Source organism: Salvelinus namaycush, chromosome 28 (genome assembly GCF_016432855.1).
Source record: "Salvelinus namaycush isolate Seneca chromosome 28, SaNama_1.0, whole genome shotgun sequence".
NCBI lineage: Eukaryota > Metazoa > Chordata > Actinopteri > Salmoniformes > Salmonidae > Salvelinus > Salvelinus namaycush.
In genome coordinates, this window is record NC_052334.1 from 41,567,069 (window position 1) to 41,583,452 (window position 16,384).

At 43.0% G+C, this 16,384-nt stretch overlaps 1 protein-coding gene across 1 annotated transcript in view; it reads right to left on the reverse strand.

The window, feature by feature from the left end:
• The window catches only part of eprs1 (glutamyl-prolyl-tRNA synthetase 1), a 68,392-nt gene extending 56,754 nt beyond the window's left edge, over positions 1–11,638 (reverse strand). The window contains exons 1-8 of the mRNA XM_038967513.1: positions 11,490–11,638; positions 9,427–9,511; positions 6,647–6,746; positions 5,204–5,360; positions 4,497–4,651; positions 4,185–4,282; positions 3,977–4,103; positions 3,506–3,698 (exon numbers count right to left, since the gene is read on the reverse strand). Coding sequence (XP_038823441.1) covers positions 3,506–3,698; positions 3,977–4,103; positions 4,185–4,282; positions 4,497–4,651; positions 5,204–5,360; positions 6,647–6,746; positions 9,427–9,511; positions 11,490–11,532 — 958 coding nt within the window. The 5' untranslated portion in view covers positions 11,533–11,638. The remainder of the gene's footprint in view (positions 1–3,505; positions 3,699–3,976; positions 4,104–4,184; positions 4,283–4,496; positions 4,652–5,203; positions 5,361–6,646; positions 6,747–9,426; positions 9,512–11,489) is intronic.
• Positions 11,639–16,384: the final 4,746 nt, after the last annotated feature.

Consider the following 16,384-nt stretch of genomic DNA (forward strand, 5'->3'; position numbering starts at 1 on the left):
GACACACCTTTGCAAGGAGACTCCAAATTGAGCTCCAATTTCCTTTGATCGTCCTTGAGATGCCATTACAACTTGATATGAGTACACCTGTGGCCAATCCAATTGTTTGGACATGAATTAGAAACACACCAGTCTATATAAAGCACAGGAGGTTGGTGGCACCTTAACTGGGAAGGACGAGCTCAAACTGAGCAAAAAAAGAAACGTCCATTTTTCAGGACCCTGTCTTTCAAAGATCATTCGTAAAAATCTAAATAACTTCAGATCTTCATTGTAAAGGGTTTAAACACTGTTTCCCATGCTTGTTCAATGAACCATAAACAATTAATGAACATGCACCTGTGGAACGGTCGTTAAGACACTAACACCTTACAGACGGTAGGCAATTAAAACTTAGGACACTAAAGAGGCCTGAAAAACACCAAAAGAAAGATGCCCAGGGTCCCTGCTCATCTGTGTGAACGTGCCTTAGGCATGCTGCAAGGAGGCATGAGGACTGCAGATGCGGCCAGGGCAATAAATTGCAATGTCCACACAGTGAGACGCCCAAGACAGCGCGGAGAGCTGATCGTCCTCGCAGTGGCAGACCACGTGTAACAACATCTGCACGAGATCGGTACATCACACCTGTGGGACAGGTACAGGATGGCAACAACAACTGCCCGAGTTACACCCGGAAAGCACAATCCCTCCATCAGTGCTCAGACTGTCTGCAATAGGCTGAGAGAGGCTGGACTGAGGGCTTGCAGGCCTGCTGTAAGGCAGGCCCTCACCAGACATCACCAGCAATAACATCACCTATGGGCACAAACCCACCATCGCTGGACCAGACAGGACTGGCAAAAAATGCACTTCACTGACGAATCGCGGTTTTGTCTCACCAGGGGTGATGGTCGGATTCACGTTTATCATCGAAGGAATGAGCGTTACACCGAGGCCTGTACTCTGGAGCGGGATCAATTTGGAGGTGGAGGGTCCGTCATGGTCTGGGGCGGAGTGTCACAGCATCATCGGACTGAGCTTGTTGTCATTGCAGGCAATCTCAACGCTGTGCGTTACAGGGAAGACATCCTCCTCCCTCATGTGGTACCCTTCCTGCAGGCTCATCCTGACATGACCCTCCAGCATGACAATGCCACCAGCCATACTGCTCGTTCTGTGCGTGATTTCCTGCAAGACAGGAATGTCAGTGTTCTGCCATGGCCAGCGAAGAGCCCCGATCTCAATCCCATTGAGCACGTCTGGGACCTGTTGGATCGGAGGGTGAGAGCTAGGGCCATTCCCCCCAGAAACTTGCCTTGGTGGAAGAGTGGGGTAACATCTCACAGCAAGAATTGGCAAATCTGGTGCAGTCCATGAGGAGGAGATGCACTGCGAAAAAAGGCACAGGACAGCACACCTGGAGTTTGCAAAAAGGCATGCCAAAGCCAAGACTAGAATCAGAATGAAAATCTGTGGTAAGACTCAGATTGCTGTTCACCGCCGCTCCCCATCTAATATAACAGAGCTTGAGAAAATCTGCAAGAAAGAATGGGAGAAAACCCCCAAGTCCAGATGTGGAAAGCTGATAGACATACCCAAGACTACTCAAAGCTGTAATTGCCGCCAAAGGTGCTTCTACAAAAAGTATTGACTCGGGGTGTGAATACTTATGTAAATGAGACCTGTATTTCATATAGAATACATTTGCTAAAATTTCGATTTAATCCATTTTGAATTTAGGCTGGTGACAATTTGGAATACATCAAGGTGCATGAATACTTTCTTTAGGCACTATAGCTGTTTAGCTTGCTAGGACACACTAACTCGTAGACATATTAAACAGCTAGCTAGCACATTATCCTGTTAAATAAGTAGCAAGCAAGCTACAAGTTATGCCAAATATCAGCCATGTCTTCTACAGTAGGAATTGCATTGCAAAGTGCAGAATGTAAACAGCGCCGTGCTGAAAACGGACCAAATTCAAGGGCGATTTTCTCTGAACATCTTTGGGCGGCAGGTAGCTTAGCAGTTAAGAGTATTGGGCCAGTAACCGAAAGGTCGCTGGTTCGAATCCCAGAGCCGACGAGGTGAAAAATCTCTCAATGTGTCCTTGAGCAAGGCACTTAAACCCTAATTGCTCCTGTAAGTCACTCTGGAAAGGGTTAATAATAGTACAAAACATGTATGCACAACTACAACTTTTCGAAATTCTGAGCGCAGCTCAAGCATCTTCTTCAACTGTCAACATTCAAATGAATAGAGGACGTGTACCGGAGGGCGTTCGTTGGGAATTGCAGTGAGGTGCGTGTTCGGGCTATGAGTCCCCGGAGGATGGTGGTCCCAGAGCCACGTAGCTATGTCACAATGGGACACCGGACTATTGCGTCTCACCGTCTGTGGACTATGATTTATGCTTAAAGGCTGCTTAATGACTGAAATGTAATATCTGATCAGGGATAACTCTGTTATAACTAGGGATGCACCGATATGACATTGTTGGCCGATAGCCATATTCAATAATTTCCTTGCCAAAAAAAAAAAAAAACTGATACCCAATATTAAGTTTTTTTTCGGCCTTTTCAGCATTCTAGTATAGTTAAATAGTTGGAACACACACACCAAAAAGTTGTTGGCATTTACATATGTCCCCATTACCAGTAAAACACTTTCACTTCCACCAGTATAACTGCTAACTGTATTGCATGATTGTAGCAGGTTTACTAACACATTAGTTCTATTAGCTATGTTGACTACAACGTTACTTTAGCTAATTTGGGGACAACGGTGTAGGCTGTGTGTAGAGGTTATGATATGGTTTGGCTTGGAAAGGTTTTTTTCACCTGGTCACACATAGCTGATGTGTTTTGCATTGAAGTCCACAAGCGAAGGGAAAAGGTGAGAGGAGGAGAGCGCGTAGATGGGAGAAGGAATACAATGTGGCTCCTATGAAAGTGAACTGTGTTTATGTATGATTAGGGTTGTTCCTATTCATGCCACAGATTGTTGAAAAAAACTTTTCTTAAAATGGAAGCGAACGAAACGAGGATAAACGTAACAGAATTTGTCCAATAAAATTTGTTTGCAACTGTTGGACTAATGATTACACCGTAGATGAGCTAGTTGCAGGCAAGCGTGTGCAAGGCGGTATTGAAGGTGCCAATGTCTGTCACCTCAAATTTGTCTCTCGACCTGTGAGCACATACGTTGTCAACTTGTATTCATAGGCTAGGTTGTAGCAACCTCATGATGAGTATATGGCAACTTCGAGTATTATGTAGTTGCCTAAACCTATCGATGTTACATTGAACTTTGTGAATGGAATATGAATGACAGTCATCCAATATGCTGTAATAGAAATAAGGCCATGCTTATGAATTTTTTTTGCGTCCTTCCTCATCTGAAACTGCACCGACCACCAGTGCCGCTGACATTTCAGAGCCAATCAGTTTCAGATCTAAAGCAGTGGATACGGACAAGGGGACAAGTTTGAATTCAGCAATCGCACCACTCATATTGCCCTTACAGTTGCTGCGGTGGCGTGACTCTGTGCGCTGCTCCCTCTCTGCCTTCATCTGCTCTGGGGGTGTGTCATCGATGTAGGCCTTGCTCTCCCTCAGCAGCTGCTCCGCCATGCCCTGGATGCGGGGAAAGTGGTCGCTGGTGTAGGTGAACTGGTCTGGCTTGATCTGCAGCATGGCCACGTCCTCCAGGATCACCTGAGACAGACACAAAGGAAAATTATTTGGCTAGATCCATTTTCTGCAGTTTCATCCCAACCATTTTATACTTGTGGTTGTTTTAGTAGGTCAGACATTCGATCATTTCCCTTTTTTAACAAGTAGTTCAGCTTTTACATAATGCCTCCAGGCAATAGTAGTACATAAAAGCATGCTCTCGCCTAAAATGTCTTATTTTCTTTGACGTGTAGCCAATTCTCAGTTCTCACACAGGATTGTTTATACACGAACTCAGAAGATTGAGGTGTGGGAGATACCTTCTCAAAGTCCTCCTTCTCCTTCTCAGGGTTGGTGTCGTCGAAGCGCATGATGAGCTTGCCCTTGAAGGTCATCTGATAGTGCTGGTTGAGCAGGGCAGCCTTGGCGTGGCCAATGTGGAGGTACCTGAGAAAAAGAGACATGTACAAAAGTTCCCTATGTTTTTCCTAATGAACATCGCGGTTGTTTTGGGAAGTCGCCCCTTACCCGCTGGCCTCGGGGGGGAAGCGGACCACCACCTTGCCCATCTCGGCTCCAGGCAGCTCCACAAACTTCCCCACATCCTGCTGCTTCTCCTTCTCAGACTGAGAACAGTGACATAGAGAGGGGGATATTGGAATGCAGTAATGCTTGATTTAAGTGAACATTTGCGTTAAGTGTGCAGATCTCAAATTAGGACTCCGCTCTTAACAGTGTATTCACATAGCTCACTACTTGGGCCACAAAACAACCAGAATTTTGTATTTTCAATGGGAGGAGACATTCAGCGAGTTGACCATTGGCAGTTGTGTTACTTACATTGGAATTGCGTGAGGGGTGTACTTGTGGTTTGCTGTTGGTGTACTTGTGGTCCACGGTGGTGAAGGGTACCTGGGAGCCCAGGAAAGAGAACCAGCGAGCCACATGGGAGAAGGCCCCAGCTTGCGTCTGCATCGACTGCCACTCGCTGCTACCTATACACAGATGAGAGAGAGAGCGAGAGAGAGAGAGAGAGAGAGAGAGAAATGGAGAGAGGTCCTGATGGGCAGTAGAATGTGTGAGTGTGCGGGACTCGGTTTGAATCTGGGTTACAAGACTGTAGAAGCCTAGGCAACATGGCTGCATCTACCCCATCCATCTTCAAGTTTAGTGTTAAAAGACTATGACATCAGCTGAACATGACAAGAGCCAAGTTTTCCCCAAGATGTATTTTAATGACAGGACATACAAGAGAAGGTATACAAAGTAGCATTCAGGGCTGAATACGGAAACACATTAAATTGAAACCAACAGAAGCCCAACAGAGCTAAGTGGGGAGGCCAAAACTACCTAAGACCCTCAAACTCAATTCTAGACCTTGAAGCCAGTTCCACTTCATTGTTCCCCTCTAAAATCAGGGACTGATTTACACTTGGGACACCAGGTGTGCGCAATTATTTATTAGGTAGAACATAAAACCAGCAGGTTACCTCGTAAGGTATCAGTTGAGTTCCCCTGGCGTAAGATATGGTGGGAGAAACACTGACCTTTGAGCACGGCCCACACACAGATGTCGGCCAGGGTCAAGCTGTGGCCCACCAGAAAAGTGCGCAGCTCCAGAGCCTTGTCCAGTTCCCCCAGGGCTGCAGCCAGGCCAGACTGGCCACACACACGTTGTGCACTGAACTCCAGCCAGTGGTCCACCTGGGAAGAGAAATAGAGGCACACAAGCAGTGAGGGACAGCGGAAGAAGAATGGGGGGGGCATAGATATACTTGCATTGTGACTGAAAATAATGTACAGTGCATTTGGAAAGTATTCAGACCCCTTGACTTTTTCCACATTTTGTTACGTTACAGCCTTCTAAATTTATTAAATTGTTTTTTTCCCCCTCATATGACAAACCAAAAACAGGTTTAGATTTTTTTTAAAGCAAATATATTAAGAAATATTTTTAAAACTCACATATACATAAATATTCAGACCATTTACGCAGTACTTTGTTAAAGCCCCATTTGCAGCGATTACAGCCCCGAGTGTTCTTCGGTATGACTCCACAAGCTTGGCACACCTGCATTTGAGTAGTTTCTCCCATTCTTCTCTGCAGATCCTCTCAAGCTCTGTCAGGTGGATTTTTTCCCCCAGGTCTCTCCAGAGATGTTCGATCAGGTTCAAGTCCTGGGCCACTCAAGGACATTCTGAGACTTGTCCCGAGACCACTCCTGGGTTGTCTAGGCTGTGTGCTTAGGGTCCGTTGTCCTGTTTGAAGGTGAACCTTCAACCCCAGTCGGAGGTCCTGAGCACTCTGGAGCAGGTTTTCATACAGGATCTCTACTTTGCTCTGTTCATCTTTCCCTCGATCTATGACTAGTCTCCAGGTCCCTGCCATTGAAAAACATCCCCACAGCATGATGCTGCCACCACCATGCTTCACCGTAGGGATAGTGCCAGTTCCCTCCAGACTCCAATCAAGTTGTAGAAAAATCTCAAGGATATTAAATGGAAACAGAATGCACCTGAGCTCAATTTCGAGTCTAATAGCAAAGGGTCTGAATACCTATGTACATAAGGTAACTGTTTTCTTTTTTAATACATTTGCAAAAATGTCTAAAAACCTGTTATTGCTTTGTCATGATCAGATATTGTGAAGAGGATTTTTATTTATTTAATCAATTTTAGAAAAAGGCTGTAACGTCACAAAATGGGGAAAGGGTCTGAATACTTTCCCGAAAGCACTGTAACTAGATCCATGGCATTTCGGGAATGTGCACCATGCGACTGTGTGCCATTTGAGGACAGAAAACATCTGACAAATTGTGATTTGAGCGTTTTGTCCCTTAAATTGATTAAATAGCAGTTGATTGGCTGAGTGAATTGAATGCAGCCTCTGGACTACTTCTGCCCTCCAGGTTTTCCATTCAGTAGCTCAAGCTAATAATGCAGGGTACATTTTGGGTACGCCCAAGCGTTGGGGTCAGTGCTAGTCTCACCTCAGTTTGTTCCAGCATGTTGGAGCCGTACAGGCCCAGACTGGGAGCCATGCGGGCAAGGTAGCGCGTGATGGAGTTCAAATCGCTGAACTGCACTGACCTAAGGGAGCGAGACAGGGAGAAACACCACAGACAATACACTTGATCGTTGCAAAGGCTAAGGCTTATAAAACACTTTCTACAGCGTGGCTGCAGAGTGAACTCTTATCTGGCTGAACTGAAGACACTGAAGCTTGTGCGCATACGCGGATCACGTTGTGCGCATGTGTTTATTCTCTACTTTACACAGTCTCTGCTCCACTCAGAGAACAGGCTACTCTGGCGAATGGTGCTAGTTTAATAAAGTTAGGTCAAAACCCAATCAATGTCTGCAAGACCACATAATGACAGTATTCTACATAACAAATCCAAATATAAATAGCATAACGTTACTGTAAGAAACACACCACCGCATCTTTCTCTCATGTGGCCAAAACTAAACAGGCAAAATACACAAGTAGGCATACTACAGTTTGTTAACACCATTTGATATTATACCAAATTCTTGCAAGCAACCATCATAATGTATATACACTGCTCAAAAAAATAAAGGGAACACTAAAATAACACATCCTAGATCTGAATGAATGAAATATTCTTATTAAATACTTTTCTTTACATAGTTGAATGTGCTGACAACAAAATCACACAAAAATTATCAATGGAAATCAAATTTATCAACCCATGGAGGTCTGGATTTGGAGTCACACTCAAAATTAAAGTGGAAAACCACACTACAGGCTGATCCAACTTTGATGTAATGTCCTTAAAACAAGTCAAAATGGGGCTCAGTAGTGTGTGTGGCCTCCACGTGCCTGTATGACCTCCCTACAACGCCTGGGCATGCTCCTGATGAGGTGGCGGATGGTCTCCTGAGGGATCTCCTCCCAGACCTGGACTAAAGCATCCGCCAACTCCTGGACAGTCTGTGGTGCAACGTGGCGTTGGTGGATGGAGCAAGACATGATGTCCCAGATGTGCTCAATTGGATTCAGGTCTGGGGAACGGGCGGGCCAGTCCATAGCATCAATGCCTTCCTCTTGCAGGAACTGCTGACACACTCCAGCCACATGAGGTCACACATTGTCTTACATTAGGAGGAACCCAGGGCCAACCGCACCAGCATATGGTCTCACAAGGGGTCTGAGGATCTCATCTCGGTACCTAATGGCAGTCAGGCTACCTCTGGCGAGCACATGGAGGGCTGTGCGGCCCCCCAAAGAAATGCCACCCCACACCATGACTGACCCACCGCCGAACCGGTCATGCTGGAGGATGTTGCAGGCAGCAGAACGTTCTCCACGGCGTCTCCAGACTCTGTCACGTCTGTCAAATGTGCTCATGTGCTCAGTGTGAACCTGCTTTCATCTGTGAAGAGCACAGGGTGCCAGTGGCGAATTTGCCAATCTTGGTGTTCTCTGGCAAATGCCAAACGTCCTGCACGGTGTTGGGCTGTAAGCACAACCCCCACCTGTGGACGTCGGGCCCTCATACCACCCTCATGGAGTCTGTTTCTGACCGTTTGAGCAGACACATGCACATTTGTGGCCTGCTGGAGGTCATTTTGCAGGGCTCTGGCAGTGCTCCTCCTGCTCCTCCTTGCACAAAGGCGGAGATAGCGGTCCTGCTGCTGGGTTGTTGCCCTCCTCCACGTCTCCTGATGTACTGGCCTGTCTCCTGGTAGCGCCTCCATGCTCTGGACACTACGCTGACAGACACAGCAAGCCTTCTTGCCACAGCTCGCATTGATGTGCCATCCTGGATGAGTTGCACTACCTGAGCCACTTGTGTGGGTTGTAAACTCCGTCTCATGCTACCACTAGAGTGAAAGCACCGCCAGCATTCAAAAGTGACCAAAACATCAGCCAGGAAGCATAGGAACTGAGAAGTGGTCTGTGGTCACCACCTGCAGAACCACTCCTTTATTGGGGGTGTCTTGCTAATTGCCTATAATTTCCACCTGTTGTCTATTCCATTTGCACAACAGCATGTGAAATTTATTGTCAATCAGTGTTGCTTCCTAAGTGGACAGTTTGATTTCACAGAAGTGTGATTGACTTGGAGTTACATTGTGTTGTTTAAGTGTTCCCTTTATTTTTTTGAGCAGTATATATATATATATATATATATACACACACACGCATACATATATACACACATTTACATATATATGCACACACATTTACATATATATGCACACACATACATATATATATACACACATGTATCAAAAAAAATATGGGGGATTGGAAATGATGCAGACAATTACAATGACGGAAGCAACAATCTATCCGCAATATTAAAGCTGATCCACCCACAAAACTGTTCCACACACACACACACATACACATACACACACGTATACACACACGCATACACACGCATATATAAAATTAAAACTGTCTGCTTTAAAATTGGCTCACTGTACTTCATTCAAATCAACACTATATAGCTCAAGAAGATCATAATACATAACCCCAGTAAACTGGCTGAACATTTCACCTGTAAAACTTGAAGAATTATCATTCACGATTGAAAGCGAGACCACAAAAATGTGCGCGTAAATAGTAGTAAAGAAACATGCGCAGAACGTGATCCACACATGCGCAGAAGCTTCAGTAGAAGAATAAGACCTGGCTCTATTACAGTTCCTTTATCAGCTCTTCACACCTCAATGACACATTGTCACGATAACATTAAGAAACTGACATTTCCAAACGTTGTGGCTGTTGTGTACTCACTGTGAGACGCAGAGCTTGTTGTCTTTGCCCTCCTCCACAGACACCTTCACACTGCCCTTCACATGCTCTGCGGTCAACAGCGCCCCTGCAGGAGAGGAATCACAATGTACCTGGCAATGAATGACCCCACCTGTCACTGCATTCAATGCATTCCTTGACAGAGCCCTAAATACAAAGTTTGTGTGTGTGATACTCCAGAGACTAAACACACACAACTTTATGTTCTCACTTACAGAAGGCAATAATGACACCCAAAGCCAATATTGACTAATGTCTGTCGACTTTTAAATATATTAGCTAATGGGGATCCATAATAAATACAAAAACCTATTGGTAGATGGGTAAAAAAAAATAGCAGACACTGAATATCCCTCTGAGCACTACGCTTTGGATGGTGTATCAATACACCAAGTCACTACAAAGATACAGGCGTCCTCCAACTTAGTTGCCGGAGAGGTAGTAAACCGCATAAGTATTTCATGAGGCCAATAGTGACTTTAAAACAGTTACAGAGTCGAATGGCTGTGATCGGAGAAAACTGAGGATGGATCAACAACTTTGTAGTTGCTCTACAATACTAACCTAACTGTCAGACTGGAAGCCTGTACAGAATACAAATATTCCCCAAAAGTAATCCTGTTAGCAACAAGGCACTAAAGTAATACTGCAAAAAATGTGGCAACACCCTTTGTATTCAGGACAAAGCGATGTTTTGGGAAAATCCAAACTGAGTAACACTGTCCATATTTTCAAGCATAGTGGTGGCTGCATCATGTTATGGGTATGCTTGTAGGTATGCTTGTAATCATTAAGGACTGGGGAGTATTTCAGGATAAAAACAAATGTAATGGAACTAAGAACAGGCTAAATCATAGTGGAAAACCTGGTTCAGTCTGCTTTCCAACAGACACTGGGAGATTAATTCACCTTTCAGTAGGATAATAACCTAAAACACAAGGCCAAATCTACACTGGAGTTGCTTCCCAAGAAGACAGTGACTGTTCCTGAGTGTCCGAATGATAGTTTTTACTTAAATCTATTGAAAATCTAATGGCAAGACCTGAAAATGGTAATCTAGCAATGATCAACAACCAGTTTGTCAGAGCTTGAAATATTTTTTTACGAATAAATAGGAATATGTTGCACAATCCTACATGTACAAAGCTCTTAGAGACTTACCCAGAAAGACTCACAGCTGGAAATCACTGCCAAAGGTGCTTTTACAAAGTATTGACTTAGGGGTGTGAATACTTATGTAAATTAGATTACTATTTAATTTTCAATACATTTTCAGAAATGTCTAATAACATGTTAAACTACTTAATCCATTTAGAATTCAAATGTAACAAAATGTGAAATACGCAAAGGGGTATAAATACTTTCTGAAGACACTGTACAATGCAATAGAAAATAATGATTTGAACACATGAATCAGTTTAAAGACAGTCTAGCTAGTTTAAGGATCATTTACACTATGGAGACAGAATGTTCAGAGCGTAGCGCTGCTGCCATAAGTCTCTTTCATGTCGCTTGCATCAGCCAGTTACACCGGCCTCACACAAAGGGTGGCGCTGTTGAGTTCAGGGGTATGGGGTGCAGTGATTGCAAAGCCACAACAACTCTCCATAGAAAAATACAAAATAATATTTTAATCATGAGTGGAAATGACTAAAGTGATGCAGCCAGGTTGCTAGCTTTGAGACCTTGCTAGATAAATGCAGCAAATGTTATAATTACGTTATCCAGATAGCTAGCTACATAATCAGCTGTATTGTTGTGGCTTATTCAGCTGGCATTTACAACATATCGTTACAACATGCAATGATAAATTAAAATAACTAGCTAGCTATGATATACTAGCTACATCAAATATACATTTTCTTCATCCTGGGGATAGCTTATTTGTGCCACGACGACAGAAGCCTGGCTAGCCAGCCTTCTGTAATAAACGGTCATTACAGACGGCACATGCTAACGTAAGCTAGCAAGTTAGCTTCTTTTTAGCCAAATATTCTTATCTATTTATTTCAGTTTTAGCTAAAAAACAATACTACCACGCATACCTAAAGGAGGGTTGCTGCTGTTGATGGTAAGGTTTAACGCCATACTTTCTCCTCCCTTTCTGATCGTGAAAGTTCTCGCACAGTTTCAAAACCTTCCCAAAGTCTGCTCGCTGACAGCACTTAACTCAAGCAAAGGCCACGCAGCACCTAGCCTTCTCGATTATATGCAACGGCTTTAGAAACCCCCTTGAAATTGGTCGAGAAAAGAAAGGTTCCACTACTTTAAATCATGGCTATTTCATGACCTAGGAAAGAAAGAAAACAGAGAAAGAAAAGTAGATGCAGAATAAATAAATCACCACATGTATTAATGATTAATGAATGAATAGCAGAAACATGGATTGTGTGGTAAAGCCAATAATTGGGTAAAGCTCATATCAGTTTGTAAAGATATTCAAATGACATATATTTAATTTGCATACAATAAAACAGTACCTAACATCTCCTGTGACAGTATAATTTCAAACAAGAAACCCCAGTCATGATTTTTACACACATTTTATTACTCTTAGTAGTTTAATCAAAGAAAACAAGGCTAGTGATAGAGTGATGAGTCATATTTATTGCACAAATAGGCCTAATTATTGACAACACACACGGGAATAGACTACCATTGAAAGCATCTTACAGCCAAAGGGAATCTATGCAGCCATACTCTGTGGCGGTCGGTGCCGTTTAAGATGAGGGAGGACGATTACTTAATTTTATGAGCATGGCCTTATTTATATTACAGCATATTGGATAACTGTTCTTCATATTCCATTCACCAAGCTCAATGTAACGTCGAAAGGTTTAGACTATTACATAATACTCAAATTTTCCCCATACCCATCATGAGGTTGCAACAACCTAGCCTACAAATTCAAGTTTAAAACATACTGTAGGTGCACAGGTCAAGAGAAAAATGTGAGTAATCAAGGTGAGTAGGTGACAGACAGTGACACATTCAATACTGCCTTGCACACTCTTGCCTGCATCTAGCTGGTCTAGGGTGTAATCATTAGTCCAACAGTTGCAAACGACAGCTTCTTTTGGATACATTTATGTATGTTTAGGCCCATTTCATTACATTTAAGAAACGTTTTTATCAACTGAAACAGAGTTCACTTTCATAGCAGCCACATATAAACAGCCAGGTGGAAAACGTACTCAATTGTCATACTTGAGTAAAAGTAAAGATACCTTAATAGAAAATGACTCAAGTAAAAGTCACCCAGTACAATCCTACTTGAGTAAAAGTTCAAAAGTATTTGGTTTTAAATCTACTTAAGTATCAAAAGTAAATGTAATTGTTCAAATATACTTAGGTATCAAAAAGTAAGTATAAATAATTTCAAATTCCTTATATTAATCAAACCAATATGGTACCATTTTATATTTTTTATTTATGGATAGCCAGGGGCACGCTCTAACACTCAGACATCATTTGTAAATTAAGCAAGTGTTTAGTGAGTCCACCAGATCAGAGGCAGTAGGGATGACCAGGGATGTTCTCTTGGTAAGTGTGTGAATTAGACAATTTTCCTGTCATTCTAAGCATTCAAAATGTAACAAGTACTTTTGGGTGTCAGAGAAAAAGTACATCATTTTCTTTAGGAATGTAGTGAAGTAAAAGTAGTCAAAAATATAAATAGCAAAGTACAGATACCCAAACAAACTACTTAAGTAGTACTTTCAAGTATTTTTACTTAAGTACTTTACAACACTGCAAACAGCATGATCACTGCTCGTGGTATAATTTCTTCTTGCATCTACTCGCTCTCTTCCTCTCACCTTCTCCCTTCGCTTGTGGATAATATTGCACAGCACAAAAGTCGTCTGTGACCAGGCGAAAAAACCTTTCCAAGCCTAACATTCATACCATAACCGCTACACACAGCCTACATCGTTGTCACCATATTAGCTACGTCAAAGTCAACATATCTACTAGAACTAACGTGTTACTGAACCCACTACAATCATGCAGTATAGTGCACAGCAAGCGGTTTAGCAGGTACACCAGCGGGCCCCGGTGGCAATAGATTAATCAAATCAAAAGCTTACATTGACTTGAAAGAGTTCCAATGTTGGATAGCCATAGCCAGCATAGCAACCCTCTCTGTTTGAGCCGGGTGTTTGAGTAGGCTAAACTAGCCATGTGCAGTCGCTAGCTGATTAAGTTTTGAAGAAATTAATTTGTTCAAAACTTTACAACTATTGTCTTTCTCTCTCTTTGAGTCAACTACTGTGTAGCCTACTTATGCTAATATATTTCAGACCAGTGTATCGCAGTTAATTACGTCTTTGACTTAATAAGTCAAATAAATTTGAGTAGTTGTTAGTTGGATTTATCTGTTAATTGAATGATTAGAATATTCCGCCCTGAATCATATAATTGTATGGAATTGACAGACCAAATCATACAGTGTGTAAAAGAGGGGGAATGTTAGTATTATAAAATGTATAATAGTATTATAAAAATGAACTGATTAAAAGGAATGTGTGGCGCTGAAGATATAGTGTCCAATCCCTCATCCCAGTAGGGGAGTATCAGGGGTGTATGTAGTAAGTCAGGTTGAAGTAGGAACGAGTGGCGCTGAAGATATAACTGCCATAACCCTCTGTAGATTGTCAACTCCCAGGCTGCCTCTGGGGCCTTCCAATGGAATTATTGTCCGCAACAGTTCCATCTGTGTGTGATGATGGTGAACTGGATTTGTGGCACAATCACCCATTACGACCAATAAAGAGCTGCGGCGCCAGTGGTTGGAGGAGCTGAGGTGGTGGTTGGAGGAGCTGAGATGGTGGTTGGAGGAGCTGAGGTGGTGGCTTGAGAGCTGATGGTGGCTGAATTTGGGGCGAACAAATCCCTTACTGCTGTCAGATTGGCCCTCTGCATTGCCAGGGAACCCGAGACGAACAACTGCCGTTGTTCAGTTCTCAGCCCATGGTGGTTCCACTGACTGGCAAACACAGCAAGATCTCTGTTCACCCGTGGCAGGAACGCAAAGTGCAGTGCCCACAGGTGCACCTCATTGTTGATGTCGATGCTCTGCTCCGTCTCCAAGAAGGTGAACAGGTCATGGTAAACGTTGGAGACTCCATGCCAGACGTCCCCCCACAGCCGCTCTATCCTCTGGTTGTGAGTGCTCCTTCCTCTGAGGGCACTTCCCCTCTCACCACCCCTGAACTGCTCCATGAAGGCACAGATGCGGTTGTTTTCACCACCCGGTCACATCTCACCTGGGATGGTGTTCCGTAGCTGGTGATGGCTGCTTCGAATGACTCCATGACTGTGGCGGTCCTGTTGTTGTCAGAGGCCTTCAGAAACACAACAAGTCTGCTGTAACCATCCACAGCACCATGGATAACAATCCTACACCTAAAAAACAAGATGCATTTGTTTTACAAAACCATTTTTTCTCTTATAGTGATGCCATTCTGTTTTTATTGATATCAGCTCTTTGATCCTCTCATCCAGCTGAGCATCTGACAACAGTGAGTAGGACCTGAAACGCTGAAAATGACTAAATACAAAAATAACACAAAAAGATACATCAATCAGGAATGTGATCAAATCTAGAGGGGATGTAGAGATCTCCCTCTTGTGTTACAATTGCTTTATTAGATTACAGTAACTTACCTCATGCGCAACTTGACCAGAGTGCGACACATTGAGAACATCTGCCATTTGTCTGATGGTCATATGACAATCTATGAGGAACTCAAGCTGCTCCTTGGTGATGTGATACCGCCTCCCCTCCAAAGGCGCTTGACAGGACAATGAAATAAAAAATACAATAGATAATTACAAAATACACTCCTAAAAACTTTAGGTTAAAAGACTATAAGATCACCATATAGAATATAGGAACAACATTATAGGCCAACCAAATGTTTTTTTCATTGATTGACTTGACACAGGAGACTTAACACAGGACAAGTAAAATGATACAATCTCAGCCTTTGCCACACATGCCGTACCAAAAAAAATGATATAAATATAACAACTTGGCATTTTCGTAAGGTTCCCGTTGTTGGATGTCATTTGCCTCTTGTAGGAACTCCTCTGCAACAGCAATTAGATTGCTGGCCATCTCTTCATCAATCAAATGACCACTTGCCCACCGAAGGCTCCGCAACATGGTCTCTAGCCTGAAAAATAGACCGCAGACCCGACGGGTCCAGTGACATTTTATCTGCATGTAGTTCCCCTAAAGTGTTCTCTTGTCTAAACTGTGCCAACTCTGAGCCTCCGACCTATGAAGACAACCGTGCATTGACAGGCGATGCAGTTTTAACTAACGTACTTTATTTACAAACTAGCTCAAAAAAAGTATCTTCATTCAACATCGCTAGCTAGCTAACGTTACTGTGCAGCAGTAATTAGTTAACGTTTTATAGATTCCATAATTAACGTTAGATTATGAACAATTAACTTTAGCTAGCTATCTTGAGTACAGTTAAATATCAATGGCAGGCAGATGTAACGTATTTAACGTTAGCTAGCTAACCCCCGTTGGTAGTTCGGTAACGTTAGTGTTATATTATGTAGTTACTTTTTTTGCAGCCGTTACACCACTCACTCTCTCAACACCTACGTTAGATAGCTAACGTTAGCTAACATTAAGTTAACGTTACCTGGCTATTGATGGTTGAAGTCCATCTCTTCTGTCCGTGAGCAGCAGTCTGGTGTGCAATCAGAGATGGTAGATTTACAATTTTTGAGAAATTGGGCTGCTACTGTTAACTAGCTACCTAATTTTACCTCAGAAGAACAGAAGTTGAGTGAACGTCTATCATCACTACCTGAGACTTGGGCGGAGTCCAAACGACCTTTAAGCAAATGTGATCATCAGTGACAAAATCTTTGACTCATAGCATATGTATCGGTGAATCTTTGTGGCATATGAAAT